At 39.4% G+C, this 25,831-nt stretch overlaps 1 protein-coding gene across 1 annotated transcript in view; it reads right to left on the bottom strand.

Annotated features, from left to right (window-relative positions):
* The window catches only part of nr6a1 (nuclear receptor subfamily 6 group A member 1), a 38,211-nt gene extending 17,703 nt beyond the window's left edge, over nt 1-20,508 (bottom strand). Inside the window, exon 1 of the mRNA XM_023342879.1 lies at nt 20,360-20,508. Coding sequence (XP_023198647.1) covers nt 20,360-20,375 — 16 coding nt within the window. The 5' untranslated portion in view covers nt 20,376-20,508. The remainder of the gene's footprint in view (nt 1-20,359) is intronic.
* Between the last annotated feature and the right edge of the window lie 5,323 nt (nt 20,509-25,831).

Below are 25,831 nucleotides of genomic sequence, written 5' to 3' on the forward strand. Positions count from 1 at the left end.
TTAAATTAAACATTTCAAAACTGCTTTTCGTTTTTTTTTTTTTTTATGATTTCATGATCTGATTTGGAAATTAGTTAGATGATCAGAAGGAAAAACCAGAGAAAGCTGGAGGGGTAAAACTGTTCTGTGGGTGAAACTGGACTTATCGATTGGATGTCGCTGCAAAGCATGGGTCCTGAGGCGCATAGGAAACCTGAAAATGTTTCCACAAAGTCGACCAAAATACGGCTTCCCATGTTGTTGCCAATTAGAAAATAAGATGTGGAGAAAGAAAATGGGAGACATTTTGTGCAGCAAATCAAACAGTTGCACACGTACAGCAGAGCATGAAGCGGATCAAAGAGAGATGAATCCTGCTTAAAATCCACCGGAAAAGCTACTGTGACAATCAGAAAAGTGCTGTGAAAGTTTAAGGACTTCAGAGGATAGCAGCTGCTGGAAATCTCTTCTTAATCCCCCTCATCTACCTCCAACTCTGATGAAGCCAAGAATAAAGTTCAGGTGCATATTCTGCGCTTCAGAGGTGCAGCTATGCATATCCACAACCGCTGCGGCTTTAAACATCTTGGTCTTTCTGTGCCCTCTCACATTCAGATTTGACTTTTTCACACAAGAAATGCTTCATATAAATGCTAAACGTAAAATAACAGAATTAAACTTTTTGATTTCAAGCAAAAAAGAAGAATGAGATATAACAGGTGTGAGATGTCCTGTTTCCACTGTTGTTGCGCAACACCCCCCCCCTCCTTTCTGTCTCTACTCTCTCACTCTCGTACTTCCTCTTCTGAGAGGGGAGATGTGCTACCAGCTCTCCATCTAACGGGTTAATTGAGTTTCCTAAATCTGCCGGGATTTACCCTGTCCAGAACTGAAGTAAACTCTGTTTAAGCTGGTTTCGAGAAACGATTCACCTGATTTTTAACGGCCTACATCCAGGTGTCTCACCCTTCTTCCCTCTGTGAATTAGCCAGACTGAGCAGCCTACAGCCAACTAGTTTCACAGAGCACACCTGTTAACGGTCGCTCGTTCTCTTATTTTACAACTTGCATTTGTTATTGAACCAGGTAGGTTTTAGTGACTCGGGCGAGTCCCAAGGATGACGTTTTAAATTTGGGCTACCAGCAACTTAAAAACATTTTAAACTTTTTCCTCTCCAGAATCAAACATCACAGCTATTTTACAACCATCAAAGAACTTTAAGGTGACTCATTAACTGAATGTCCACAACATCTTTTAGATTTTCTTTATGCTAAATATTTTATTAGTAAGGCATTTTTGCAAGGGTCAGTACAGCTTAATTCAGTAGCAGAAATAATCAAATAAGTAAAATCAATCATCTAGTCTGTCTTTCCCTACTGCTGACACTGAAAACTAAAAAAAGGGAACCTTTGAGAGAGACGGACGGAGCCTGGCGCCTCGAACCCCAGACCTGGCACGACGACGAAGAAGGTGCTGCAGCAGGAGGAAGACGCCGATCGATGAAGGCCAGGATCTCCGCAGGTCTGATGATGAAGAAGGTGTTGCAGCAGGAGGAAGACGCCGATCGATGAAGGCCAGGATCTCCGCAGGTCTGATGATGAAGAAGGTGTTGCAGCAGGAGGAAGATGTTGATCAGCGAAGGCAGGAATCTCTGTAGGTCTGATGAGCCTCCTCTCCGCATGGATGGTGAGGTCACACAGGACTTGGTGCTGGCAGGAAGGAAGGCACCAGTTCTTCTTCTTTGTCTTTGCCTTTGTCTTCATCTTTGTCTTTGGGGTCTGAACCCAGCCGATGAGAGAAGTGCGATTCGAAGCCACAGGTTGTGGGCCAGACGGGTTGGTCCCCATGCATGAGCAGGACAGTCTTCGGCTCCGTGGCCCCGGCTCTTCTTCAGCTGCAGAGTTCTTTGTCCATCTCGATCTTGGCTCGAAGCTGCCCGGAGGATCCAACGAACGGTTCCTCTTTTGCACTCACCTTTTATAGGGTTTCTGACTGCTTAGACAGATGATCTCATATCCATCACTGTCTTACAGACATTTCCTGATGTCTGTGCTAATGTCTCAGGGTTGCTCAACCTCCTATGTCCATTGCCTGCACAACCTTTCACCTACTCTCTAAATAAGGCGTTGATCATCTCTGCTCTCCTGTTAGTTCCTTGCCTTTCACCTTTCACCTACTCTCTACCTCCAACATATCAGTGATGTTTAATTGCAGTTACACCTTTTACACCATTTCAAGTTCAATGTCAAAATCACATTTATATCACATTTATTTTCTTTAGCTTCTTTGATTTAGCATTCATTTATAATTTTATAACCATAACTTATATCACATTTATTTTCTTCAGCTTCTCTGATTTATCATTCATTTATGATTTTATAACCATAACTTATTAATTATACTTATTATAATCTTAATGTGAGTTATTACAGATGTTTTTCTGAAAAGAAACCAAGAATAATACATGATTCTAATTATTTGATGCCAAAGTTACAGTTACTTGTTTTTCTTGTAACTGTTCCCACAAATGTTCGTGTAAATATTATTACAAGTAAACCAATATTAATATAAGTATTTTACTTTGAATCTTATCAAATTACCAAAATGTTTAGATTTCATTCTTTAAACTTTCATGATTTAAAATAAGGAATAGTCTCAGCTATTTTTTATAAATCTGCAGGCTGGAACTTACTTCCTCTTTTTCCAGGAAACCTGCTTTTCCTGTTTAATGACTCTTTCTGACTGACTATGATTTCTTATGATTAGATAGAAAAAAGTAGAATTAAAGCAAAGTTTGCATGAGACAAAAACAACACACACAACTAGATTTATTTTATTGACACTTAAGTCTACTGTTGGGCCTAGATGTCACTTGAGTGATTCATTTTAAAGATAACTTTATTTATTATTACTGTTAAACTAACTTTATTGACACTTAAGTCTACTGCTGGGCCCTGATGTCACTTGAGTGATTCATTTTAAAGATAACTTTATTTATTATTACTGTTAAACTAAAATCTCCAGCATGGGGAAGTGGGATGAGCTCGGATTTTCTTGACACCCCCTCCACGAGGTCAGACCTTTCACATGCTGGGAGTCCATCACCCTCCTGCAGTTCGCCGTCCTCATCCCCTGGAAAGAGAAGAGGTTCGTCTGGGATGTGAAGATGCAGATTCTTCATCCTCAGTTGTCACAGAGGGCTCAGTGTAGTCATCAAAACTCCACTTCTCTTGACACCCCCTCCTTGGAGTTTTGATTTCCCCCATGAGGTGATGAATGTCAAAGAAAACTTGGATCGTTCTGATTCTTCTACAGGAACTTTCGCTGGATGAACTGTCGGTTCTTCAGGATGTGGGATGATTCTTTAGGGAAGGGAAGATGGGCTGAGACAGAAGGCCTCAAAAAAAAAAAAAATTCTGACTGTTCAGCAGAGCAAAGCAAAAAGCATAAGCATCATGACACTTTATCCGTAATCATGATCCTTTGCCATTTTAATCCATCAGGTTGTGACAGGAGTTCTTCTTTAGCATAGTCCAATTTCTTCACGGCCCTCCCAGTCCAAAGCCTTGAAGTTGTTCTTTGAACGGCAACCTTCCTGTAATAGTGGCCAGTCTACTGTAGGATGGCATGGTGCTTGATTCTCTGGCCATCGTCTCGTAATGTTCTGGTTCGCTGTAGCTAAGAACTGGCTTGAGCACTGCTTCCTCATGGACCCCTTTCTTCATCAGTAGTACTGTGTTGAAGTTCAGTACTTGCTTTACAAAAACTCGGGCGTTGAATCTCAGCTTGATCCCCGTAGCTGCAGGCCGATCTTGAGCTTTAATCCAAACTCTCTGCCCTGTTTTCAGTGACACTTTGAGCTGCAACTTCCCTTTTTCTTCTCTGAGCAAAAAGGAGAAGTGTCTTCGCCTCCCTGCTTTCTGTGACGTGAACGGAGTTCCTCTGCAGGGGAAGACCTGCTCTTCTAGCAGTTGTCACTGTGTTCATCAGCACCAAGAGGTACTTCTCACCTCTCTTTCCTGTTGTCCCCATTGGTTCTGCTACATCCATGCAGACTGAACCCCATGGGACTGTGCTCTTGATGAACAAACCTTCCATCCGCTGTCCTGGGTGCCCTGGGTAGCTGTGCAGAAAGTTGATGCAGTTCTGTTGAGGTCTCCTCCTTTTCCAAACGATCTGGACGGCCGGCTTCCTCCGGTTTCTTCCCCAGATTTTCCTCCTCGAAGTGATCATCCATCACTCCGTCTCTCCGTCGGTTCGAGTTGTCTATCCCCCAAAGCCTCTCTTTGCGCTCTTGAGCAGGGATGGGTCTAGACTATGTTGGCTACTAGCTTCACTGTCTGGATCCGGTCATTCTATCCTCAGTAGAAGCTTTCCCTCACCTGTACGCTATACAGTTACTGCGAGGGTTGTGACTGATGGCCTTATCAGTCACCACTAACTCTTTTCCCTAAGAGTTAGTAACCCAAGTGAGCTATTCAGAGTCTCACATCTGTTTTCACTGACTTGGCATAGGGCCCTCCTACTTCGTTAGTCGTGCCCCACGTTGGGCGCCACTTGTTGTTGCGCAACACCCCCCCCCTCCTTTCTGTCTCTACTCTCTCACTCTCGTACTTCCTCTTCTGAGAGGGGAGATGTGCTACCAGCTCTCCATCTAACGGGTTAATTGAGTTTCCTAAATCTGCCGGGATTTACCCTGTCCAGAACTGAAGTAAACTCTGTTTAAGCTGGTTTCGAGAAACGATTCACCTGATTTTTAACGGCCTACATCCAGGTGTCTCACCCTTCTTCCCTCTGTGAATTAGCCAGACTGAGCAGCCTACAGCCAACTAGTTTCACAGAGCACACCTGTTAACGGTCGCTCGTTCTCTTATTTTACAACTTGCATTTGTTATTGAACCAGGTAGGTTTTAGTGACTCGGGCGAGTCCCAAGGATGACGTTTTAAATTTGGGCTACCAGCAACTTAAAAACATTTTAAACTTTTTCCTCTCCAGAATCAAACATCACAGCTATTTTACAACCATCAAAGAACTTTAAGGTGACTCATTAACTGAATGTCCACAACATCTTTTAGATTTTCTTTATGCTAAATATTTTATTAGTAAGGCATTTTTGCAAGGGTCAGTACAGCTTAATTCAGTAGCAGAAATAATCAAATAAGTAAAATCAATCATCTAGTCTGTCTTTCCCTACTGCTGACACTGAAAACTAAAAAAAGGGAACCTTTGAGAGAGACGGACGGAGCCTGGCGCCTCGAACCCCAGACCTGGCACGACGACGAAGAAGGTGCTGCAGCAGGAGGAAGACGCCGATCGATGAAGGCCAGGATCTCCGCAGGTCTGATGATGAAGAAGGTGTTGCAGCAGGAGGAAGACGCCGATCGATGAAGGCCAGGATCTCCGCAGGTCTGATGATGAAGAAGGTGTTGCAGCAGGAGGAAGATGTTGATCAGCGAAGGCAGGAATCTCTGTAGGTCTGATGAGCCTCCTCTCCGCATGGATGGTGAGGTCACACAGGACTTGGTGCTGGCAGGAAGGAAGGCACCAGTTCTTCTTCTTTGTCTTTGCCTTTGTCTTCATCTTTGTCTTTGGGGTCTGAACCCAGCCGATGAGAGAAGTGCGATTCGAAGCCACAGGTTGTGGGCCAGACGGGTTGGTCCCCATGCATGAGCAGGACAGTCTTCGGCTCCGTGGCCCCGGCTCTTCTTCAGCTGCAGAGTTCTTTGTCCATCTCGATCTTGGCTCGAAGCTGCCCGGAGGATCCAACGAACGGTTCCTCTTTTGCACTCACCTTTTATAGGGTTTCTGACTGCTTAGACAGATGATCTCATATCCATCACTGTCTTACAGACATTTCCTGATGTCTGTGCTAATGTCTCAGGGTTGCTCAACCTCCTATGTCCATTGCCTGCACAACCTTTCACCTACTCTCTAAATAAGGCGTTGATCATCTCTGCTCTCCTGTTAGTTCCTTGCCTTTCACCTTTCACCTACTCTCTACCTCCAACATATCAGTGATGTTTAATTGCAGTTACACCTTTTACACCATTTCAAGTTCAATGTCAAAATCACATTTATATCACATTTATTTTCTTTAGCTTCTTTGATTTAGCATTCATTTATAATTTTATAACCATAACTTATATCACATTTATTTTCTTCAGCTTCTCTGATTTATCATTCATTTATGATTTTATAACCATAACTTATTAATTATACTTATTATAATCTTAATGTGAGTTATTACAGATGTTTTTCTGAAAAGAAACCAAGAATAATACATGATTCTAATTATTTGATGCCAAAGTTACAGTTACTTGTTTTTCTTGTAACTGTTCCCACAAATGTTCGTGTAAATATTATTACAAGTAAACCAATATTAATATAAGTATTTTACTTTGAATCTTATCAAATTACCAAAATGTTTAGATTTCATTCTTTAAACTTTCATGATTTAAAATAAGGAATAGTCTCAGCTATTTTTTATAAATCTGCAGGCTGGAACTTACTTCCTCTTTTTCCAGGAAACCTGCTTTTCCTGTTTAATGACTCTTTCTGACTGACTATGATTTCTTATGATTAGATAGAAAAAAGTAGAATTAAAGCAAAGTTTGCATGAGACAAAAACAACACACACAACTAGATTTATTTTATTGACACTTAAGTCTACTGTTGGGCCTAGATGTCACTTGAGTGATTCATTTTAAAGATAACTTTATTTATTATTACTGTTAAACTAACTTTATTGACACTTAAGTCTACTGCTGGGCCCTGATGTCACTTGAGTGATTCATTTTAAAGATAACTTTATTTATTATTACTGTTAAACTAAAATCTCCAGCATGGGGAAGTGGGATGAGCTCGGATTTTCTTGACACCACCAAACCTGGAGACAACCAGACATCTGATTGTTAGACTCTGATGTGATGCAACAAGATGCAGTAAACACAAACACACACACGCAGACAATCAGACCTTTACCCGTCTCCTGGATTCTGGAAGGAAAGCCAATAACGGAGGCAGACAGACAGGTTTCCTAAAACTGACTCTGCAGGCTTCCCGTACTTGCTGTTTCATTAGCTGGTTTGCTGGTTTTAAGCCACACTTAAAGTTTCAGTTATTGGAATAGATTCATATTACCAGACCACTGACTTGCTACTGTGTTCATGCATGGTGCAGTTGGCAGCATCACGATATACCAGAGATTTAAAAAGTTCACATATTGATAATTGTAAAGACTCTCTCATAGGGCTGGACAGATTAATGATCTTTTAGTAAAAGTCTGTTGCTGTACACCGCTGATAAGCTGGCCAAAATAAGGCTTCTATTTTTGGTTGTTACAGAGACAAAGAGACAGTCGGCATGGAAACAAAGGAGCATCACCCACCACTCTCCTACAAATATGGTGCTATGTAGAAGCTACAGTTGTGAAGCTATGAGTAGCATGTTCATAAAGCAGACAGTCCAACTAACTGACTAGCTAATGTTAGCTTATTATACTAACACTCAAAATGTTAACTCTGTAAAGAGTATTGAAAACAGAAAAATATTCTGCAGAAAAATAACAACTATCCATTTAAAACCTGTCAGAGCAAAGAGCATTAAAAGCAAATTGAAGAGTTCTCCACATCAGCAGAGTCTTCCATGAATGCTAAGGCTAGCTAGCATGGCAGTTGCTTTTCTGCCATTAATACAAGGTTGGTTGACAGTGCTGTAAGGAGGTGTATATTATATATACAATTTGTTGTATATATATATATATATATATATATATATATATATACATACACAGTACAGACCAAAAGTTTGGACACACCTTTTAATTCAATAAGTTTCCTTTATTTTCATGACTATTGACATTGTAGATTCACACTGAAGGCATCAAAACTATGAATAACAATGTGGAAATATGCACTAAACAAAAAAGTGTAAAACAACTGAAAATACCCCTTATATTCTAGTTTCTTCAAAGTAACAACCTTTAGCTGTGATTACTGCTTTGCACACACTCTGCATTTTATTGATGAGCTTCAAGAGGTCGTCACCTGAAATGGTTTTCACTTCATAGGTCAACCTGCCCTGTCAGGTTAATAAGTGGGATTTCTTACCTTATAAATAGTCATGAAAATAAAGAAAACTCATTGAATTAGAAGGTGTGTCCAAACTTTGGCTGTACTATGTATATATATATACATATATATATATAATTTAAAGAAATTCTCAAACATGCATGAAAGAATCAAATCAACACTCAAGTATATTTTTCATGAGGGAATATGCTCAAAAATGGCGATTTTACATAATACCTCACGTTTAAGTGTTTTGATGTTTTTCTGATTGAAATTAAATTAATTTGATTATGTTTAATATTTTTGTGCATTAACCATTTCCTACCTGTGGATCTTGTTTGAAGTCTATACAAGGCCCACTTATACCCACGACATATAAATGAGAAAAATATCTGTAATGCGCATTGAAACAGCAGCTTTCAAAGTCAAAGATATCGAGGCTTTTTAACTCCTTACTGCTCCTTATATTTAAATTGTAAACATGGCATTTTAGCAACTGTCATCATGGTCAGGAATTTGACCTGTGAACCTTGTGTGTGTGGATGAAACAGTTGAGAAATCCAACACACACAAGGAGGGAGATGCTGCTGTTTGCTTCTCAGGATTCCTGACATTTTGGCTGCAGTAAAAAGTTTGACCCTTCCACTCCCCCTCCACCTTCATAAGCTGAGCAAAGGTCGCAGTGTTTTAACAATAAACACGTCAAAATGACATTGTCTTTATTATTGAAATGAGCACCAGTAAGCCTTTCTTTCCATGGATGTGTATTATTGAGAAGGACAGTCCACCAGAGGCATACGACTGAACTCAGAGCTAAGCCTGCCAGAGAAAAGAGGTTTTCATAACAGGCTGAAGGGCTGGTGTACTAAAGCTAATTAGAAGGATGTGGAGGGGGTGAATTGAAGGTTTGTGGGGCATATCACATAAAGACCCTCCCAGATAATGCATGAGGACTAGAGGTCTTCTAAAGCCCTGAACAGATTATCATTTAAATGGTTGGAGGTTTAAGTTAAGGCTGTGAGGGGAGTTCTACTGTACAGAGACAATGGGATGTCACACTGAGAACCCATCCTGGGATTGGAATTTAACTATTTCTGTGATTAATCTCTTACAGAAAGGAGGTTAAGACCATTTAAAAGCAAGCTCTACAAGTCAGACACTGGATCAGTTCTAGACTTCCTCATTTATGCTCTGAAGATGTGCTGCAACATGAAGCTCTGTGAACAAAGCTGGGGTAATGTGAGTAAATTATTCCCCTGCAGTGTTCCTTTGAGTCACATCTTGGAATGACGCAAGACCAAATTCAGCTATGTTCCAGTCTCCAGTTAAATGTTGTTGTGGTAGTGTGCTTAATGTGTTTCTCTGTTTTCTTGCATCCAAAACTGCACCCAAAACAAAATCAAAATGACAAGCAGCAACACACCACTGTGTTAAGGGGAATCTCAGTACAGTCATGTGAGTAATAATTTCACCACCTCATAAGCGCCTCTGCTATAGATCAACAGTAACATTTGTGACAGCCTCCTATTGGTATTAAAATGAAGGGCAGCAGAAAGAATGTCCTTGAGTCATATGACTGATGTACAGGTTGAAGTCTCATATACATAAATTGACTGGCAAAAAATGGCAATATATTAGTCTGGGAATGATAACACATCTAATCACTGTGTGATCACCATCTGTTGATGGAAATTTCTGCAGAGTATTTACTCTCAAACATCTACAGGCTCCTCCAGAAAAGCACACGCCATTTCTGACAATTTCCTTGTACCAGGTCTCAGCTAAAAAGTAGGACAAACTCAAGATTTGCACCAACAACCCTGCTACATATGCAAGCAGGGTTGGTTCAAAGAGTAGGTAGCGGTAGTAAGTTGACTGAGGATAATGGTTATCTGGCTACCGAAACCAAAAACCCAGGATATGCACATAGTTACCCCAGAACTTACTCAGGATTTTCTCTTGTCCCGTTTTCTGAAACAGAGCCCTACAGTCTGTTAAATGATGCTTATAATGACGCCACAAAGCCATTGGCTATAGAGAACTAACTACGAGTGTAACCATGACATGACTGTTATTGTTTATATCTGTGAATTACACTGACTGCAGTACCTGTACTGAACACAAGGCATCACTGCTGATAATATAACACAGCTGCAAAAAGAGGTAACAGGATGTACACTCAAACAGAAACAAAATAGAACACATAGAGGCTGAATTCACACCAGCTCTCTTTAGTCCTCTTTAATCCAACTTCAGCCCTTTTGCCTAGAAAGTCTGGTTCACTTGTGAAGGTGTAAATGTGTAATTGAACTCTGATGTGGATCGAAAAAGTGAACTTTGGTCCGCCAATAAACTTAGGTCCCGGTTCGATTAAAGTGAACTCTGCCGTGGTCCAAATGCACATGTGGATGCAAACAGACCGGAGACCGTTCCAAAAGCAAGAAGAGCATTATTGCGCAGGGCATTCTGTGAAAATACAACAAAAATAAATGTGTGAGTCTAGCGAGAGAAATGGCTTGTGGTCTTTTACCAAAGACGAAAGGGAAATCCTACAACTGCTAAAATCTGACGCCACTCCATTGATGTTTACATTTGGTAAGAAGGAAGTTGTGCTAGTGTCTTTTTCAGAGGTTTTTGTTTCATTTTCTTCAGTAGTTCTTGGTGCAGCACCACCACAGGTGATGGGGAGACAGGTTTTTCAAAGGGTTTTTCCTGAACAGTGTTGTGGAAAAGCAAACTGTACCAACTGAAAATGATTCCCACTTGAAATGAATCTAACACCCTTTGACACATTTTTGCTTGACCAAAATATGTGGTACTTTTTAAGTGCTGGTAATCAAAAGCAGTCCACTCATTGCAATTTTGAGATATGCAGTAAAACACGACAAGTTTCTATTTTGTATTTTTTAAAACTTTGTCTTCCATATCTGACTGACAGAGGATTCTATAGTGAGTTTAGAAACAGGTCAACAATGAAGAAAAACGCCCACTTTTTGTTTGCCCATAGTGTGCCCTGGCTCAGAAACACGATCTATTCTCACTGAACACCTTATGTGAAATTCCCAACTTCCTTCATCGCTATGGCAATTAGCCTTCCTCTCTCAGGCTTATTAGCCAGATGTATGACCCTCTCTTTCAAGTGCATGACCACCATATAATCAGGCCGATTCACACCTTCTTGAATCTAGCCACTTGATCTCAGCGTGTCACCTCCTATGACTCCTCCTCCTCCTGACTTTAGATGACACTTAAATATTCATGACATTAATGTTGAGATTTTATGATGAGCCTGGAGCTTCCTCGACTCTGTGATGTTGGAGCTTCATGTTAGACATTTTCCCATGCCGCAAAAATCTCGGTTTTAAAACATGAGTCGAAATGAAAAAACACACCTGACAGGTTACATAATGTAGTGTGAGTTATTGGTAATCATAATATATTATACTTGAGGGCGCTTTTCTAAAACCCAAGCTCACCTTACAGAAAATAATAAATGAATAATTATTATAACAATTAAAAATTGCAGATCTGCAAATATTATTTAACAGTTAAAATATCTGTTTAATGCAAATAAGCCAGTTTGAGCAGATGTGTTTTGAACTGTGCTTTATAGGAAGATAACATGAATTCCTAAAGACTGAAAGAAGTGAATTCCAGTCGAAAAGCAGAGCCACTGACAGTTCTGTTTACCATGGTGACATACATGTGGATGCTAAAATAGTAATAATAATAAACTGACAAAAGTAAGAAATAAAAATGTACCAAAATTTAGACAATGAAAATCAGACATTAGTAGTCACTGTGCTGTTGGCACAGTGAACATGGAGAACAGCAAATCAAGGAGAGAGTTGTCTTAGGATATTACAAAGAAAATGATATACCAACACATTAAAGGAAAAGGCCATTAGACCATTTCCAAGCAGCTTGATGTTTCAGTCAGTAATGTGTTCCATTGAAGTTCTGACCCGAGTTGCAGAGTTTTGAAGGAGTTGTTTGTGGAGAGACCTTCTAGGGAGACCAAAAAGAGAACTTTGCAATTATCAATCCAGAAGGTGATAAGGCAGCAGTAGGGACAAAGTCTGTTAGTGCATCATAACCAACAGTATGCAGAGAGGGTGATGTAATTAATATGAGATTACTATCAAGTTTGACATCCAGACTCTTTACTTGGAGTTATCAATATTAATGGAGAAACTTTTAAGCTTCTTTAACGTGGCAACAAGTAAAACTACTGTTTAGATACGGGTAAACATTACTATTCAGTAAGTTATTAATTTAATTACTCATCAAGTAATGAGACATGATAAATATTAAAGTAAACAACAAATAAACATCAGTTTTAAAGTGTACAAAGGCTCTGCTGGTGAGGAGACCAACTATGCACGTAGAATATATTTTAATGGGAATACAATAATTATTATAATGTTGACTGACAATTTATTTTAATTGTATTTTTATTGTCCATAAAACTTTTAGGGAACATTTGTGGATTCTAATAGAGTGATCACAAATCTGGGTTGAATAGCCTCATCCTTCATTTTCAGTCTACTACACGGACTGCAAAGAAGCAAAAACAATAAGTGCTTAATATTTATTCATTTAAGACATGAAAATTAGATTTGTTAATCTAAAATAGTCTAGATCACTTTTTTTTGCCTAATATTCGTAGTGTTGAACTCAACCGACAGCAGGAAGAAGCTGTTTTAGGACACATTTTTATCAAGTCCTTGTCAAACATTTAATAACAGTTTCAATGACAATGAATGGTCTAAAAAGTTGTGTCTGAAGGTAATCTCTAACAAAAACCATCAGAGAAGCAAGAAAAATTTCAAATTGAAGAAGATTTCCTTAAGCACAAAACTTTCCTAAAAGAAGTTGACTATCAGTTTGTGAATAAGAATGTCTGCCTTTGTTAAAATAATATCCATTAATGGATTAAAAGAAGGCCTTATATGTGCAGTGTGCATTCAGTATAGCTACAGTTATGAAAATGCTTTGTATCATTTGCTGCCTATCGTTCTTTCTTTACACACCACTTGTGTACTTAGTAAGGGAAAGACAGTACATAAAAATTCTGATTGGGTATTTTAAACATTTTGTCCAGAAACAAAACAATACCTAGCAGGTCACATGTCAAACAATGTTTGCTTATGTGTAAAACTGAAAAAATGCAACAAACTAGCCCTATGTAAAACACCAACCCATTCTCACTCCCAACTCGTCACATATTGACGCATGGGACGGTCCGTCCTCGTCACATGTTGACATGCAGGGTCAATATGTGACGCGAGGGGTTTTACCCTATGCCTTACCATAATTTTTGCCGTAAACCTAACCAAATCGTCGGGTTTTGAAGGTTCGGCAGAGGTTGCGAGAACCCTTCGTGTCAATAATCCACGTAAAACAAGTGACCTTCCCAAATCGTCGACATGTGACGCTGAAGGACCCTGCCCAAGTCGTCAGCTATTGACCCGAAGGGTATCCCCTTCGCGTCAATATGTGACGCATGGTCAGAAATCGTCCCAACTCATCAATATATGACGAGTCGGGAGTGAGAATGTGTTGAAAACAGAACTGAATAGCATCTCCCAGTGGTAAAATAAATCACCAAATGTTGAACACTCAACTTCCTGACATTGTTTGAACCAAAGTTGGTTCTTATAAGTTACTTATAACTTATAAGAGTTACAATGTTCATTTGAGTGTTTTATATTTATTACAGGACCCAAAGATTTATTGAACACCTTACCTTATCATTTATTAACACAAACTGCTTCCTAAGATAACAGAATCCCCCAAATTTATTTCACACTGCTGAATAAAAACAAGAAGATGATGGTCACAAAAAAGAACATGTTTGGATTAACACATGGTCTTAAGAATTTTAAGGGTTTTATCAATTTAGTAATTATTAGGTAATAAAGGTATTGGAGTGTTAATGCTTCATATGTTGGATATTTCTCCACAGCAAGGAGTATTGAACTCATTTATTGAACTTACACAGATACATTTCCATTTTCCATAAGATGCAACCATTTTCCATTCTAAAGCAGAACACTCCTAACTGTGCAAGGCATTGGCATAGTTTCTATTCACAGACCATGGACAGAATTGTTAATGTAATGTAGAGAGAACTTTACTCTTCCCAAATCAAATCACAGATTTGGGCCCAAGTTCCAATATTCAGTTCAAAGAACTGACCATCCAATACTGATTTCACCTACTTACACTTCAGGAACTGTTTTCAAAACATCAATCTATAGCATTAGTGCCATGAAGATGTATTAACTAATAATAGTATTGCATATAAAAAGAGAAGAGGTGATGTCCCATGTATGTGAAAGAGCCCTCATTAAAGAACAGGCTTTGATGATTCATTGATTCAAAGAAAAGGATTGGGAGGCGACATGTTCAACATCTCTGTGTGTTTTCACAAGAGTTTGTCGACCTGGATCAGCCTTGAATCATTTTCCAGCCTTGACAGACAGAGGTTGAAAACTCCAAGGAATAAAACTAAAGGAATTTGCTCTAATACGTCCAGCCTTCCTGTTATCTGCTGAGGTCAGCCCTGGGTCAATTCGCTTCTTTGAAATATTTGCAAGACGTCACCAAGGTGGGAACAAACATACATCCTGTGGTAGTAGAGCTGGGCGGCATGACTCAAATTTGATGTGACTGTATTTTCAATTATCACTGTATTTTTCTTTTTATGCAAACTTGTGTGTTTTAACCACATTTTCTACTGACTGAGAACAGTAAAGTGGCTAGTACACTGTCACACTTAAACAAAAATTATTACAGGCATTCATTTGCAGGGATCAATATTTAGCCAGAATATTTGTGACCTGGTATTACACGGGAACTATCCAGCATTTTGACCATATCTCGAAAACATTATTTTTCCGTGGCACTTAACATCACTAAAAACCATTGTCTTTAGCAATGTGAAAAGTGATGGCATTTCTGATTTCAAACCCAACACTTGCTAGTTTTGGCTCAGGGAGTTTCATTTGCCCAATACGTCTGCAAGTTGGGATGTTTGGGTTGAGTGTTCTCATGAAACCTTTTCAGGTTTGGATGTTTAGAGTGCTGCTTTTCATTTTAAAAGATATTTATAGTCCAGGACATGCTTGTGGCGGAGATGGTGTTGCAAATTGATTGAATTTTGCCAGTGAGGACAAGTTTAGTATTTGCAAATTACTGTTTGATTGACATGCAAGTTTTTAGAACCAAAGCACTACAACATGACAGAAATCACATAAGTCCTTATCTGCTACACACAGCAACAGCTTCTTTTGCTGCACTTTCTTTGTTCATTGCATCCAAACTCAACACTCCCAATAACCCTAACTTAGCTTGTGCTGCTCTGTATGAGTTCAGCAGAGTAGGAAAGTAAAGCGTCCCCAATGAAATAGGTTATTAGTGCACCAGTTCAGTTTACCGCCCACCTCTATGTTCTAGACATGTATTTTTTGAAACCCTACAATTCTGACAAAACTGCAAAGGCAAGAAAAGAAGGAGTAAAATTTAAAACACCTGCTAACATCTATGTCTTGGTTTGTCTCAACCTCAATAAACAGAGAAACAAGCCCATGCAGAAAATAGTTTCTTTCTTTAAAAGCTTGTTGCAGCGTCTTTTCTTCCTCTAACTGCATTTTGAACAGCTAGTCACTGCTGACCTTTCAAGATAAAAGTTGACCAATTTCTGTTATTACTGGATTTCTCTGTGCACTTCTAGTTTAACACTACAAATATATCAGGTGACTCAGGAGAAGCGTTGTCAATCTTGACATATTAAATTTATTTTTAAGCATGATGACTGGATGTGTGGCATCAGTACATGTAAAGCACTTAGATCATTTCATAGGATTTTTTTTACAATTGTAAAATGATCCAAATTTTGGGGTGATTTTGATTAATTGAACCATTGGACAGTGGGACTACATGTATAGTCCCACTGGACTAATGCAAAAACAACAACAAAAAAACACCACCAGAGCTGAGAACTCTTTGCTCACTGCAGTTTATATTTCCCAGAAAGCCTCTTTAAGTGTGGAAACATAGAGGGTGTGAATCTGTCACAAGGTCATGAAGGAGACGCAATGACGAATTCCCCTAAGGTGATGATAAGCAGTCATAAAAGCACTGCTTCATCTTGAACTCCACCCTCTCCTCTTTTCCCTTTAGTGTTGGTGCAAGAACCCCCGATACTATGTGACATGCACACAAAGTCACCCCACACCCCCTCCATGCTCATTAAAGCCTGCATTGTTTTGTCAGAGGTCAGTGTGGGTTTTATTCCCAACTTTTAACACACGCCAGTAGATGAGAGTCGACCAGAAGTCCCAGTCAGTGACAAAGGCAAACAACACTCCCGATTCTCCTGAGCACCACTAGCAGTTCTAAGCAGAAGGCCGCTGGATCACAAGATGTGAAATGCAAAACAGTGTGATTTTTATCACACATGATATCTTATAAGACTGGAGAACTTCTAAAAACACAGAAAATGCTTAGTTTGTCATGCTGAGGACTGATGGATTGTGGTTAATTCTTTCCATTGTCTAAACCATGCATGCACAAAGGCTGAAGTTAGTGCAAAGGAGCCCTTTGAGCCAGCGACAGAGCAGTCCTGCCACTAAAGTATTTTTCTTTTTCAGGTTTTGTCTCGGGCTTTCCATAACAATCATGCCCAGCTGAGACAGGGAGCGGGGGTTGCAGGAATCTGCTGTACTTTTCCGCTGCAGGCTCCCTCCCTCTGTCCCTCCCTCTCTCCCAACTTCCTCCTCTGTTTAGTTTCTTATTCCTGTTAGTCCTCTTCATATCTCTTCTTCTCTGAAACTTATCTCCCCTACCTGGGGGTTAAGGAAGACAAAGCGTACACATGCACACACAAACCTACCCCAAACCTGCTGAATCTACCTACAGGAAGATTTAGCAAGACACTCACAGAGGTTATAGGCATTCACACATTGATCCTTCCTCTGGACCCTCATCCTGTGGGATGGGGATCCAGCATTCCTAGCAGCCCACAGTGTGATGCTAATCTTCAAAGTTGCAAGCATGCAGGTGTAGGTTGGGCTGTTCCACCAGACAGTGGTGACCTGTTGGTTTCATAACGCACACACCTAGCCTACAGGCTAAATCATTAAGACTGAGTGATACTGTCCAAACGTACAAAGCACTGTTAAACTAATTCCGGCCACATTTGTGACTGCATTTTTAAGCAACAAGGGACAGGCTGTGAACTCAGCTGGTTAGTCAAACCAAAGTTTTAAAGCTGACTTTTAAAACAATTGCTGTTTAAAGTCTCTTTAATAGGTTGCCAGAGAAAGTGCTGGAGTCAGTGGAGTTTTCTCCAACTGTGTAGGGTGCAAGAAAATATAGCATCACTCCTCCCCCACCTGTTGCTACACATTGCTGGTCAACTTACTGAAAGTAGTGTTCTATAGATTTCCCTGCATTAAAGATAACATTGGAAATATATCTGGATTGTTTTTGAATGTAGACACAAAAAGCATCACCCAATATTGTTACACTCATGTGGCTTTAGGAATACAGTTAGCAAGCTGAGGGCAGCAGGGCTGTTTAACAGCCAATTGTAGACACACTACCCCAACATGTATGAATACTTGGTATTCATAGCACTTTGCTATTAATACCAAACTGCTTCATTAACAGTAGTTTGGTGTATCAATAGGTTAATAATAACACAAAGCGAAATAAGTAGTAAAAATCAACTACTAGAAGGTGTTTATTCTATTATTTTTGCTTAAGATCATGTATCACAATCAACATAATAAAGGAATGATACAGATAACAATATTAGAATTGTAATGTATCTCCAAATATTTTACTAGCAGTAGGAATAATTCCTGTTTCTGTGTCAAATAAACCATAGGTCACATTATACATTTAAGTTTAGTTATTTTGTCTAAATACATTGCTGCAATTCCATGACTTGGTTTTCTTTTAAAGAAGCTTTTTAAAATGTTTTAAACTACTTTGAATAACTATCTGAGCAAACTACTGTTTGATAACTAGGACCACTTGGAATGTATGTTTGATTGAATCGAGATAATATTTTGTAAAGTGCCTTGAGACAACATGTGTTGTGAATTGGAGTTATAGATATAAACTGAATTGAATTGACATATTTACTGTGATGCTACACTTCAGTTGCTGTCCTGATGATTACTCTAAATGATCATTTAAAGTTTGGTTTAAAAGTCACAAAAAAGTAAGTTGTGTTGAATTGTTTCCACAGAGGATGAAAATCTGCCTGTACTTGAAATCCCAGCTTTTGCAATTTCAGTTTTTAGAAAGATGTGTGACAGATACTAGGGTGTCAGTAGCAGGACTGATGTTTAAAACCATCTCTACTGTTTGAGATGGAGTGGTGCATCTTTACCAGGTTTAAACAAGAACTGAAATAAAGACTAATATTTAAATATCTGGTTTGAATTTGGTTTTAACTTCTCTTTTTGCATCAGAGCTCAGGTTTAAACTCCATTTAGGCACAGATCAAAGTTTCCCAAGTGTTATTTTAGGGGGTTTTTTTATGAACCATGTGTGAAGTTTTACAGCCCATGTTTTGCCATATAAAAACTAACATGCAATAAAGTTGTGTCAAACAGCTTGACTCGAGCATTTAAATGTCTGTCTGAGACAAAAAGGTCCATTCATACAAATATGGAAGAATGATAATCAAAAAGCTGCAGAATTTAACTTCAGCTTATCATGAGATGTAAACTAAATGCTTCTGTTGTAAAAAAAACAAAAACAAAACAAGCACAAAGATAAAAGCAAAATTTCTAATGCATCAAATAGTTCAGTCCCCTGACCGCATGTGTGCATGCTTGTGCTGGGGGAAGGGTGCAGTTGAAATAACACACCCTTGAAAGACAAAGATCTGCAACATGATGGACCTGATGGGTTGGTTTGACAATGGCCGGGCCAGCTGAGATGGATACATTTCAGTGAAATTAGGAGAAAAGCAGCAGCAGCAACAAGCACACCAGCAATGACTAACCTCAGTCACTGACTATTTATAGGCAGAGTCACAGTAGTCCCTGACCTCCCCCCACTGCCACAATTGATCTTCACACATTGATCCTTCCCCCAATATACATCCATGCCAACATCCTCCCATGCTTCACTTCTTTACCTCTTCTTTTTCCCCTCTCAAATGCTTGGTCTCAGTTTAAAAGGCTCCTTCCAACACATACAACTGCGGGAAAACAGGAGGTCTTCATGCCGAGGTGCAGCAGTAATAGTATGGAGTTAACACTACTTCAGCTGGAACACAAACAAACAAGAATGCAGGCTGAGGGATTAACATGAGGGGGAGGGGATGAATACAGTAACGGGGTCTTTCCACATGCTCGTTCTCCAAAAGGAAACATGAGAAACAACCAGGAACTGCTTTTATTTACTGACTTTAAACATCAGAATGTACTTAAAAAAATGATCAATCAATTTAGCAAAAGAAATCCATAACCAGTCCACACTATTACTGTGATTCTCTCTCCACTATCATGTGGGGTAAATCAAAAGAGAAAGGAGTTATCACACACCAAATTCCAAATTCCTGCAACATAAGTAAAAAGAAAGAGGGAGGGGCAGTTTGGTGGGAGGGACAGTAATGCAAAATCTGCCAAATAAATATGCTAATATTTCCTCAGATGAAAGCAATCAAGCTACTTTGTGTGGAAACATCAATCCAAGGTAACAAAGCACAAAAGATGATGAGGAAATCTCTGAAACACAAAGGAATAACAACCGAGTCAGCAGTTTGTGCCTTCAGGTTCTGAACCAACACTGCTGACTAGTGCCCAATGGACAGCCACACATCAACATGGACTCATACAATGGAAACATTTACAGCACACACATGAAGGCATTGATCTCTGTGACGAGAAGGGATTTCTCTCAATTCTTTATTGTATAATAAAAATCATTAACTATTCACAGAATACACCAAAAAGCAGAGCTGGAATCAAACCACACACACTGCTTATATAAAACATGTGAAACCTGTTTAATGTTTTTTCAAATACAGTTTTAGGGGAAAATAACATGTTTAATCAATACCCTGTATAACAGGGGATTTAAATGACACTACAGTGAGTAGGAGCAATGAAAGTCATAAATAATGACAGAAACAGAGACAAGTCTCCTCCACCAACTGAGACTGAATGCACAAAAAATAAACTGGTCTATAACTGGAGCTAAATTACGTTCGACAACCCCAAAGTCCCCCCATTTATATCTACTTATAGCCCACTAAAAGAAAGCAGCAGCCACCCTTACCTTCCCATGTATCCATTTCATGCTTCTACCAATCTGCCTGGACCCCATTCAAGCATGAACCTGGCTAAAGAAAACCAGGCCTCGTGTCCTCATGTCTCTCTTTTTATCCGTGTCTTCTCCTGTCCTCCCTGCTCTCCCTCTGAGCAGCCTCTTCCCACGGCAGCTTGCTTCTCTCTGGCCACAGCCAAAGCCCAGCAACACCACTGGTCACTTTACTGCTTGGTCACATGACCAAGAGAGTTCAAGCCCCTGAGGTCACCACTTGGCTCGAGGTCCAATGACAGCTAAGGTTATCTGAGTGGAACTGATAGCCCTATTTTCTCTGACGTTCAACAATGCCTCCCCGCCCCTCACCCAAATTAGCCTCCCCTTCAACCATGCCTCTGGCACTTCTAAGGAGGACCAAAGTGCATACTCAAGCATAAACACAGGTCCAAGCTGACAAAACACATATATATTAGGCCATTGAGGCACTTAGTTGAACAGGAGGAGGCTAAATCTGAACTTTGCAGCATGCTTCCTTATAGACTCATCACTCTGGAAAAGCAAAAAATAGGCTGAGGGTGTGTAAGCTGAACACAAAGGAGGTGCTCTGCTAGGATCCACCACCTGTTCCCACTTCTTCATTTAAATTAGGGCTGTAGTTTTTATGAATATGCATCTAAAACAAAGAGTTTTTTTAGAACACAGTTACAGGAAAATCCTTATATTCAAAGTTAAGATATAGTTCTAGGTTAATTAAACCATTTTACTGGAGCTCCACTCTTCGGCAAGTGTATAGGCAACAAAGAGACATCGTATTGATGGAAGTTGTGTCCAACTCCACTACAGCAGAGGGCAGTATGTCCTATTTCAGATTGTTAGTACTGGGCTGTTTTGCAACATCACAGACATAAACAATTTCTAGATAATTCATCTGGCAGCTGAGCAGAAGTGCGATCCTTTATAACAGAAGTGATTGCCACTTTTACCTAGGGGTCTCCAGTTCCCACAGATGCTCCTCTACATTTACCAGTTACTTAGTTGTGCTGCTCCATATATTCCTTCTGTGATGATCACAGTAGGGATCATACTTAGTGCAACATTCACATTGACAGTGGCAACGGCAAGAGTGACCTAAAACTTCACTGCATGTTTTAGGTGCTTCAGCCCAGCTGATTTAAATTGATGGCTGATTAACAGATGTTTACTGAACTGCAATAATATGAACGTGGTGTATTGAAGCATAGAAACATCTAAAACATATTTGGCAGTGTGCCCTGAGGACCAGGGTTGGGAAACACTGATCTAGGAGAGTCTCTGAAGGTATTTCACTCAAGTTTGCTAGCTGGTGTCAGATTTGACAGGGACTCACTCAACTTAACCATAATTTTATTTCTTAGGTCAGTTGTTCTCGCAATCAGTTCTTGCAGTGTTGGAACTTGGTGCCCGATCTTGGGGAGGGTGGATGTTGATGTTCATCCAACCTGGTGTCCTGGCTTAAAGTGTTCATGATTTGTATTGCCTGGATCTCTAGTTGTGAGAGGAACACTGAGCTACTAGATGTTTTTACTGTGAGTATCAAAGCACCCATGTTTCTCAGTTGCCATGTAACTATGCTTCCTAAGGTTACTTGAGTAGTAGCATTTCAACAATTCCTTATCCTCTTCCTGTGTCTATTGTTGCAATGCTCCAGTAGCCCATTTGTCGTCATAGTACACTGGTTCCTCAAAACTTAGCTCAAACATCACCTGGTCAAACAAGGTTTGTGTTGACATTTGGCGTTCATGGTCTTACCTAAGGACCAACACTGGATGATCTTAGAAGCCTAATATATATCCCCTTGATACGTTAGATGGTTTACTAAATGTGAGCAGTGGGCTGTGACTTGGATGACCTCTATTAGCAGTACAAGCCAATAATATTATGTTTATTTGCATTTTAGGAAATATCTAGTCAGCTGTTGTATTAGGAGTGTGGGGAGGACTTAATGTAGTCAAACCCAACAGAGGAGCATGTCACTGATTTCCTATTGCAACTATAACTAGCTTTATACAACTGGAAGCCATATTGGAGTTAGAGGTTGGGGCTGGTCAGTATTCTAATTGACTTTTACATGAAGTGCACAAGTGGAGCAAATAAAGTCAATTGCATTATTCTGTCTGCTTCACATCTTGGCTGGATAAAAACAAAGATTATTTCACAGTGAGATGAGAAAAACATTGGTAACATTGCTTGGAAACAGAAGCAGGCTGAATTATATCTGCAACTAATAAACAGTGGAGTCTGACTTTTAACTCCAAAACTTTATTCTACTACAAAAAGTATAATAAAAGTATAAACATTCTCAATGACTTGTTTTTTTAACACAGAAATTATTTTGTCTAGCTTAGAACAGAAACATTAAGATTATGACTTTAAAGAGCAAAGTATTGTTAAAACTAATTAACTCAGCAACAAGGATGCAATTAAAAAGTTTGAGATGTTATAGTGATTTAGCACAGGTCCTGGTGTTCTGTTAATCAGCTGTAAACTGAATCTTACCATCCAGTGAGTTCCCTTCCTTCATCCCCTCCAATGCTCTGGCTAGAAGATAAAAGCATTTAGTGTTACACCAGGGAGCCACACCCTAAACTCAACTGTTCGACATCACTCTTCCCACACCCGCAGCTTCCTTCCTACCTGACCCTGACCACAGACTACACTGGACAAGCCTGTCCCAGTCACCCAACCAGCTTTCTGGTCCACCCTCTGTATTGCTCCACCCAACTCAATACCACTTGTTCACTCTCCCAGCAGCAGCTTGCCAACACACACGCGTGCACGCCCACACGAACAAGCGCGCGCACGCACGCCCTACCCCCAATACGAATGCTAATGACCGTGGCCACACTAAGTCACATTTAAGAAGCTTTCACATTCAGAGTCATCACAGAGGAATGATTCACGTGAAAACATAGGCTGTATGCTCATATTATACTGGGTGATCTGCTCTCCACCTTGCATTTTAGCCTTCTACTAGTCAGGCAAGCTAGTAGAAGCAGAGTCATTAATACTATGGGAGACGATGATCTGTGTCACAGCATGAGTATAAGGCCTGTTAGTAGGACCTGGTTAGGATGCTGGCGCTGCATATCTTTTAATGTGTAGATTTTGAATACATGCAGATTTCTGCAGATGTTCTTTGTGCTTAAAATAAATGCTATGTAGACTGTTTAAATTGCACAAACTCCAAATAAAGAGCTTTTTTAAAGGTTCTGTAGAGATATAGAACCAACAGTTAACGACCATTTTAAAGAATGCCGATTATAAAATATTGTTGCCATTCTGCCTATTACTTCCATAGTAATTCTGCATTTTTTAAAAGTATTATTTGCCACATGTCACTTTAGCTTTTTTTCATTCCATGACACAAAGATGAATGACACAATAGGCCATGTTGTCTTTAACCTTGAAGTCAGAGTTTTATCTGTGGTTTTTAGCTACCTCAGGCTTAGCATGCAGCTGGCGGGGACCTTATGTCTCCATATCCTGCTGGTCAACTCCTCTATTATTTACAGTGCTAAAGGCTTCTCTGCCTACAGCAGGTGGAGGAGACACGTTTTCCCCGAGTTTTCAGCCTGTAAGTTTGGGACATAAGAAATGAAGGTTCCATTGTTTTCCCATGCAACTATCAGTATCAACAGTAACCTAACTTGTTCATCTGACGTATAATTCTAAACTACGTTGTTGCATTGCAATTTAAATATATATATTTTTTATATAAATATAGTGTGCACATGCTGACCCTGTATGTTTAATTTTGTTTTGCTTTACTACTTTTCCATCTCCGTCAAAAGTACTGAAATGTCATTTTAAAAAAAGTCAGTTGCCTACCAAAATTCTTAGTTGACTTGATGTCAGGGCTGTTCTGTTGCTCACAGAATTTCCTTCAATAGTTGAGTAACAAAGAGCATTTCTTGTGTTTAAGCTCCCTTCCCCCTCCAACACACTGTCACAAACCTCTTCATTCTACAGACAAAGAGCTTCAAGATAAACAGGAGTGAGCCACACTATTCCTCCCCCAAAATACAGTGATGGTAAAAACAATGAGCCATCTTTTAATGCAATAACTGGCATAAGACATGATACCAACTGCCTGTCCCTCAAAATATCTTAGATTCAGAATGAAGAGTTCAAATGAGGAACTAAAACTTTGTATCGACAAAAACTCTTTACAGTAATGTTTCAGTACATTCACTTTCATGCAACATGTTAAAGACCTCAACGCCTCAATCAGGACTAGATCTGGACTTTGGCTGGTCCAATGCAACACCCCGATGACCTGTTTTCTTCTTAATCAAATTCTGCTGCAGATGTGCTGTTCTGTGAGGAACATCAGCAAGCTGTTGAGACAGATGGCGTCAGGTTTGGCCCAAATCAGTAGCCCTCCACCACCATACCTAGCAGTTTCTATGAACCATTTGCTCTGATGTATTTTATGATTTCTGCCAAACTTGGTTTTTCAAATTCAGGGCAAACTTCCTATTTATGTAAAGTTTTTTCTAAGGATACAGTTCTAAAAATATGCTCTCTCGTCTGTCATACAATTCCTTATGCTAAGCTAAGTCTGTTGATCCTTAGATGTACCTCCTGGGTTACTTGCAGTTTATCTGACCCATAACCTTCGGAAGAACTTGCTCATACTTTTACCTGCTTAAAAAATGACCAACATTAGATTGCAACCCTTTTCAAACATGCTATAGAAGAATTATTGTTGATGCCTTTCCATTTTAACAGTGTGGACACTACGGTAAAAACCTTCAAAGTGGTAAGACATCTGTTTTTATAGAAGTGGTCAAACTTATAAATAATTAGGTAATCAACATATTTGATAAGCAGCACCTCACAGTTTATCTGCATAAGAAAGTCTGAAGGCAAATGGGACTCTGGGGTTAAACTGATACAGGTTGAATCTTTTAAATAATATTCAATTCCAACTGAATTAAATGTCACTGTGTTGTCAAATAAACAGTGAAATTATATACTCCACAACAGAGTTCTACAAATACACAGGCAGAGCTTATCACATAGATTTTTTGTGAAAATCTTAGAACTGAGTCAAGTTATTCAGCATATGTAACTCAAACTGAATTTAAATGAACAATCATCAAAAGCAGTCAAAGAACCCATGTCTTAGTCAACTGAGTAGTCAACAGCATAACAACTTCATAATTGGCTCCAATATAATCGGTTGGGGTCAAACAATGATTACAGATAAACAATAAAAAATGTAAATATTTTCTTTTTATAGCATCTGCGAAAGGGTTATGGTTTTGATGCCTATTTATCTTTATGCTTAAAAATGCTTTATGATAAACATTTTTAAGCCGATTTGGCTGAAGGGCCTCACTGTTTAGACAAAGCTCTTACTGATGACAGGTCACAGACAGGATTTGATGACTTTCAAGAGATTGTGGGCAATAAAGTTAAAAACAATATATTATCCACTTT

The sequence above is a fragment of the Xiphophorus maculatus genome, chromosome 11, assembly GCF_002775205.1.
Source record: "Xiphophorus maculatus strain JP 163 A chromosome 11, X_maculatus-5.0-male, whole genome shotgun sequence".
NCBI classification, from domain to species: domain Eukaryota; kingdom Metazoa; phylum Chordata; class Actinopteri; order Cyprinodontiformes; family Poeciliidae; genus Xiphophorus; species Xiphophorus maculatus.